General features: G+C 26.3%; 1 protein-coding gene across 1 annotated transcript; it reads right to left on the bottom strand.

Moving 5' to 3' along the window:
* Positions 1 to 679: 679 nt before the first annotated feature.
* LOC145948150 (serine protease inhibitor 88Ea-like) lies at positions 680 to 4,631 on the bottom strand (the record flags this gene model as incomplete). Its single annotated transcript, XM_083057906.1, has 8 exons — positions 4,601 to 4,631; positions 3,273 to 3,553; positions 2,719 to 2,814; positions 2,215 to 2,269; positions 1,918 to 2,106; positions 1,333 to 1,428; positions 838 to 1,182; positions 680 to 787 (listed from the first exon to the last, which is right to left on the bottom strand). Coding segments are annotated over exons 1-8 (1,201 nt in total), but the record flags the coding sequence as incomplete, so codon positions are not given.
* Positions 4,632 to 8,021: the final 3,390 nt, after the last annotated feature.

The following is an 8,021-nucleotide window of genomic DNA, read 5'->3' as shown; positions in this document are numbered from 1 at the left end:
AAGCATTACTTAAAGTATATGTACACAGTAATATATAATGTTGAATTTCGGAAACAAACCATTTTCTCACTTCCAAAATTTCTACTGAACATAGAATCCGATACAAATAACTTTATGTCATTTATGGCAGAAATATTATGCATACATGCATACATATATATATATATATATATATATGTATATATAATATACATACGTAAATGTAACGTAAAAGTATATGTAAAATATATGCATCTATATGTATGTATATGTATCTATATGTATCTATATGTGTTTATATATATTAACTAGTTTATCGAAATTTAACATTTACATATTATGAGATAATAATATCAATACTTTCTAATGCTCATTATATGGCTTTCTATTCAATTTAATAAAACGACAAATAACTGTAAAACAATTAAATTAAAATGTGAAAATACAATAGGATAACATTTCCAAAACACTTTGAGAAATATTATAATTTTCTTTTTTTTTTCAATTTTGAAAAAATTTATAAAAATAGCGAAGATAAATTTGTACGACACAAAGAACTGATTTATTTCATCGGTCTTAAAATTTTTAACAGATATTATAGTATATTTCGCGTTTGAAATACAATTCAAATTAATACAAATCGATAAAAGATTGACTGAGAAAAAAATATAGCTTCGATAATTACAACATTTTCCAATACCTACAAATCTGTTTCTAGTAGCCGTTTCGCAGGGCGCGTGTTCGATGTATTTGACTCTCAACTTAATTTCCTTCTCATCCTTATCCCATCTGTTTTTCGTGGCCGTTTCTTAAGTTGTATCATTTTAAATAATTCTGAACTAAATTTTTTTGACGGACTATTTCCAGTCCCAAAAACAGATTCTCTGCAAGCGCCGATAAAGAGGATGTCTCGTTGTCGTTTGTCATAAATTAGCCAGACGAACGGAAACTTGGAATTCGTTCTGACCATCTTTGAAACCTTTGAATCAAATTCTTGTCCGGTGAACAAAGTCATCGCACCCGCCCAAGTGTTCTTCTTCGTGATCTTGACGTGAGTACGATGCGCAACATTGCCATAGGGCACAAACTGTTCGTCTCTCGTGAAGTAAGTATCCAGATTGATCGCGTTGGAGGTCAATAATTGCCCGACGCCTAGAGCTTGTAGCAGTTTACGGAATTTCAGATTTTTCTCCATCTCGAAGACTGGTCAATACGAGAAATTATCAATATTATTTTTATTCTTATTATTATTTAACAATTCGCGTAATTTGCGCATTCCGACGTCGCTCGACAATTGTTCGACCAAGTTGCAAAGTTTAGAGTTAGTACAGTGTATTTTGATATGATCGGTACGTGAGGTCCATGAAGCAGGTATCAACATGAACAGCGACGCATTACCATTTTCATAGGGGAATTCGCTTATGAGTGCGTCTAATTCGTCACAGAAAACTAAAAAAAAAAAAAAATGGCGGTGAAGATAAATGATTGAATAAAATCGTAAAAATTCGTTCTTTGTGTATAAAATAACGAGCATTTATGAGAATCCATATAATATTTCACATTTTCATTGAAAATAAAAATCTTTTCGTTAAAAATTTTAATTAGAAAGAATTTTTATTTTATTAAATTTAATTGTTCTATTAATGTATAATTTTTCCTCCCACATTTTTTGTAAAAGCTTCGAAAATTATTTTACATTATATTTTAGGAAATTTCCGAATACAAAGATCTTTTAAATTTTGTTTCTGGAGGGCAAAGTTACGACACATTTTTAACATTTAATACATCTTTGAGGGTATCCGTTCATTTAAAAAATAAAGTGATGTGCTTTTTGCAAAATAAAATAAATCTATATGTTTTGTTTATAATTAATTTAAAAAATATAACTATGAAAAAATTGTTTGTATGTAAAAGCATATGAAATGAAAAGGTACTCACAGTTTTTACGTTTTCTTTTGTCAGAAACAGTCGATTCGCTTGATGCGCCTGGTTCAGGTGTCGTTGATCTTTGAAAATCTTGTTTATTGAAACGAAGTAAAGACGTCATAACAATATCAATATTGTAATTTCTCGGGGTTAATTGTAGCGGATAATAAATATACTTTTTCAACTTCCATAGCTCCTCTTCTATTTTAAGATTTATTCCAAATACATTAACTCTAGTTTCGCCTTCTAAGACTATGAATTCATCTTTGAAAATTTTTTTCATACGTTCAGGGCTTGCGGAAAACTTACTTCCTCTAATCCAACACATACTTTTACCTTCATAATCGCATGCAGCCTCATTCATCTAGAATCGAAACCATCAAATGTTTATGAGATCTCATTCGTAAATAAGAGACTTCGGTTATTTCTCTAAATTGTTCTATACATATTTGTATTTATGTAGTCCTTACATTATATTCTAAAATCGCGTCAAGTGGCTTCATTCAAACTAATTTATATGAAAAAGATGCAAAGTTATATAACACGATAAGCAAGATTACTGGATTTCATAAAAAAATCTATTCTTAAAAGTTGCTCAATGACAAATTTAATAAGTATATAAGTTTCGAATCTTTAATTTGCATAAAAATATACATAATTTTTGTTACCGCTTAATTGATAATTTAAAATCGCAAAGTTTTTATTTATTAAGTATCTTCTCGTGGTATGTCATACAATGTGACCTGAAAATTTCGACTTATTTTCCTATATGACTTCCATCATTCAATGCAAAAATGTATCAAATTTATTTACCTCTAAATGTAGATTTTCAAGTGATGCATTAATATTATCTTCAATCGAAAGTATACTTTCATTCTCGAAATCGTGTGCAGCCAAAGGTTCGGTTGCCTAGAATCAAGAACATCAAATGTTTGTGAGATCTCTATTTATTCTTAATCAAAAAACTTGGGTTATTTCTCTAAATTATTTTATACATATTTTTATTTATGCGGGCTGAATCTTTATTATATTCTAAAATCGCGTCAAGTTACTTTCATTCAAATTAATTTATATGAAAAAGAAACAAAGTTATATTACTCGATAAGCAAGATTTCTGAATTTTATTAAAGAATCCGTTCTTTAATAGATTGCTCAATGACATATTTAAAGTATCAAATTTTCAAATCTCTATTTCGCTTATAAATATATATATTCTTTCTTACCGCTTAATAAGTATTTTAGAGTCTCAAAATTTTTATTTAAATGTACTTTTACATGTTATGTCATTTAATTGTGACTTGAAAATTTCGACTTATTTTCCTATATAATTTTCATCATTTAATGCAAAAAGCATCAGAATTATTTACCTCTAATGGTACATCATGGGAGGTTGATGCTGAATTTGTTGAATTTGAGAAATATTTATCAAAATTAACAGTATCTATCAAGTCATATTTCGAGACATCCGTTAAATAAAGGATATGTTTTAGACGCTGTTCAATAGTACCGCTGGACGTAAGATAAACCGAAAATAGTGCTTCATATGTGTTATACGGACTGAAGACGTAGTTGCCTTTCGGCTTGATGTTCATATATACACGCAGACATTTAATCGAGAACTTGAAAAGCGCTGCCGACATTATTTTATCTGCCAAATAAAGAAAAATTAATATTCTAAAAAAGGTCAAAACTGACAAAAGATATTTATTAAAGTGATATAATCATAATAAAATTAAAATTATATTATTACATTATAATTAAAATTATTAAATCAATTATAACAATGTTTTATAATAATACTTAAAATCTAAAAGTAATTAATAATTACATATTATTAAATAATATAACGTGTTTGAATTTTTCTGTAATGACATGAAATACGTTAAAACAACAAATATATGGAGATAATCAAAAGAGAAAAAAAAGAAGAGATTCGCAAATATATTGTTATCTATGTTTACTAACAAGTCTACATAAAAACTACGTTAAATACATAAATAATTCTAAAAACATTATTTTGCTTATATTTCCAAAAAATAGAATAAACGAATAATTTGAAATCGGTGAATTATTGATTAAATTTAATAATAATATTTAATATACTTAACAATAATGATATGACATTCTGCAATTATTCTATATATCGAAAAATCTAAATTTTATTCACATATACTTTCTGTCTATTCAATAAAAGTCGTACGTTAAAATTGAACTTATTTTATTACTTTAATGTAATGAAATACGAGACTCGCTATGCAATGTTCACTAAATTATATTGAAATGTATAAAATTAACTTATTAAGAAAAGTGTGTTATAAAATAATATAACACAAAGGAAATATTAGCATTGTATATCTAAGGCCCTGCGCACAATAGAAAAAATATTAGGGATAAATATTAAATAGTAGGAATAAGAATTATTTTAAAATAATAAAATCGAAAAACTCTAATATAAAAATACAAATTCGGGTATAAAAGACTCTTAGTAGTTTATTAGCCCTTATTAGTCCTTTATACTCGAATTTGTATTTTTATATTAGAATTTTTCCGAATTTACTATTTTAAAATAATTCTTATTCCTAATATTTAATATTTATTCCTAATATTTTTCCTATTGTGCGCAGAGCCTTAACTATTTATTTGTGTGAAAACGGAATCAAAATTGTTTGAACTTGTGAAAGATATTTTGACTCACCAATTTTCTCCTTTGACATTTGTTGCTCCATTTTAGCTCTACGGTAGCAAAACAGTGACAAACTTGCTTTGGCTGTGTCTCGATATCATATAGCCATTTTTAAGTATGTATATTATGCAGCGCACGTGTATATATTGTCGTCGAATTTAATTTGAGCGCGAGAAATTAAATGGAATATGACTTAAAGCCTTTGTACATTTTCATCTAAAATTTTTTTTACATTTTTAGGGTCATATCTAATACAAATCTATAAATTTTGACTCATTTTTATCATATAATGCAAAATTATGTTAAAACTAACCTAAATATGTCTTATAATATTTATTCAATGACTATGTTAAAATGTCGTTTAATATATTATGTTTAACAAAAAGAAATTATAATCTGCAGTGTGGTATTATCTAATTCTTACGTTTATTCGAGTCTACTTTTTTAAATAAAAGCTGAAAAAATAATACTTTACAATTAAATATATCTAAAAAAATACTTATATATCAAAACATAAATTTACTTAGATTATGAAAATTATAATATATTAATATGTTATAATGTCTTATCTGCGATTAATATTTTTTGACAGAAATCAGTTGATAACTGTCAAAAATATTAAACGAGTTTAAATTATTACAACATATTATTTAAAACTAATATTATTATTTTATTTAATTTTATTTTGAACAAACTGTCAAACTGCTAATCCTCGCGATGACAGCCTCTCGATGCTACGAATATAACGCACAACTCGAATCTTGACAGCCAATGAGCATCGCGGAAAAGCGACAACAATAAACTTTGATATATGCGAGTATCGATTTTACATATCTTTTTTGGAAAAAGATCTTTTTTAGAAAAGGAAAAGATTCAGCCTTTTTGTGCGCAATTACTCTGCTATGAGCATAAAATAATAAATATAAGTATAAAATAATTAATACGAATCAAAAACAATAAAAAATTATATGCACTTTATATATCATAATTTTATTATGCGCAAAGGAAGAATGTAGATAGATTAAGTAGTACGAGTCAACAATTTGTCACTGCGGTCAGCCTTTTCGCCGCGCAATCACTTAATTAATAACATAAAATCATTAATGCCAATCAAAAACAATAAAAAATTATACGCACTTTATATATCGTAAATTTATTATGCGCAAAAGAAGAATTTAGATAGATTAATAAGTAGTACGAGTCAACAATTTCTTAGTATATTCAGTCTTTTCGTCGCGCAATTACTTAAAGTAAGAATATAGATAGATTAAGTAGTACGAGTCAACAATTTCTCACTACGGTTAGCCTTTTTGTCGCGCAATCACTTAATCATTAACATAAAATCATAAATGCGAGTCAATCATAATAAAAAATAACACGCACTTTATATATCACTAGACATCGCGAACTGGAAACGCCCCTTCTTTATTAGGTTTCCTGATAATACGAAAAAATAAATAAAAAAAAATCAAATTGAGAAAAAGAAATGTTAATGTAATTAAACATTTACTAAACGTCAAACATAATGTGTTGAAATTTATTCAGCAATTATTTTATTAAAAACGCGTTATAATTAAATTTTATTACAACTTATATTTAAATTTAGAATTACAATAGATTCAACAATATACATATAATGATAATCAAGATGGTAAATCACGAAAAAATTCACGGATGTATTGTTATATGTTTAATAATTTAATTATGTATAAACATCGTTCAATATGTAACGAATTTAAGAAACGGTATTTTATTTATATATATTATTGGCAAATCAATTAAATTCGAAGATCGATGGATTATTATTAATAAAACTTGAAAGAAATATTTAATTTGAAACAATAAAGAAATTGTATTTTGCAATAATTTTTTCTAATTGTCACGTTCACTCAAAGTATACTTTGTAACGTGAAAGCTGAAAAAGTCATAATTTTAAATTAAATTTATTGAGTATATATATCTAAAACGCGAAAATATGTATACGTGAGTCTAGAGTATTTAAATCTAACAAATTGAAAGACTTGGCCAATAAATTATATCGAAATAAAAATTTACTCTTTACGACAATACATAAAATAATAACACAAAAATTTATAAATCGATTGCAAAATTTATAAATCGATTGCAAAATTACACAATTTTATACAAGAGTTGGACTGTTGAATTAGCGCTTTATCTCGATTTAATAACATTTTGTTTAAAATAGTAAAAGCAGCGACGAAAATAATATGGCCCACGTAAAGTGCACAAATATTTTATTGAAAAATTATGATCGCAACATTACTTAGCAACTGTAATCTCGTTTAAGTAGTGCTAATTTATTAGCGTTAATTGCTATAGGAAGGAATTTTTGCACTAAAGCCGAATGTGAGATATCTTTGTCCTCTTGATATATGTATCTTGGCCTGAAATTCTATTACTATTTTCAAATATAAGATCGCTCTCTTGTTTAATTCTTCTTGGATTGAAAAAAACCGTGCTATCATAACACCACAAATTATAACACACATACATATAAATATAACACATTCACTCATTGTCCCCAAACAAAACATTGAAACATATTATTTGATGTTAATGTAAAAAAATTGTATTTTATTTATATTTATATTAGTATTCGTCATCTCATACATTGTGATACAATTATGAATATCTCAAGAAATACATAGCATTTATATACATATATATATATATATATATATATATATATATATATATATATATTATCAGAATTTCACAATTTTTGAAAGTAAATAAAAGTCTATTCCATTAGAATTTTTCTATAGTTTAACCATATTCTTTCGCGTTTTAATCAATTCGAGTGTTTATTAATTTCGTTCTAATTTATTTTATTATCGCTTTGTCGAAGATATAATGTCAGGATCTTAACTTTTTTTTCGAGAAGCTATTCGAATTTTGAAAGAGAAGTCTTCATTCAAAATTATTGATTTAATATATGCAATACTCTTTAAAATAAATTAATGACGGTAAACACTCTCGCATTTAATTGGGTTACGGTTTTTATTCCATTTTTCTCTATGTCTTCTCACATTTTTAGAGCCATTTCTAAATTACGTAAGGCTTTTGTTTGTAACAATTTTTTACCACTCCCCCTCCATAAATAACCGTAAAATTTTTTGTCACCCCTCCTCTTTCCCATATTTTTTACGTATTATTTTACAATACTAAATAAGATCTCTTTAATACTTAAACTTTTTCTAGAGATACATAATTGGTTAAACGTGTGTGATACAAAATTTGAATACATTTATTGTATATCAGAGTAAAATAAAAATAATATTTTATAATTTATTATAATTATTTAATTTTAAAAAATGAAAATTCTTTTTTTTACAATCGAGTTACTATTGTGTGGTCGAAAAATACGACGAATAACAGCGAGCTTGCAATAAAACAGCCATTCTTAATCGTA

This window comes from Prenolepis imparis, unplaced genomic scaffold, assembly GCF_030444845.1.
Source record: "Prenolepis imparis isolate NDT839.2.m4 unplaced genomic scaffold, iyPreImpa1.0 SCAF_261, whole genome shotgun sequence".
Taxonomy (NCBI): Eukaryota; Metazoa; Arthropoda; class Insecta; order Hymenoptera; family Formicidae; genus Prenolepis; species Prenolepis imparis.
The sequence above is the reverse complement of the archived record's forward strand: the minus strand, read 5'-3'. Positions and strand labels throughout refer to the sequence as shown.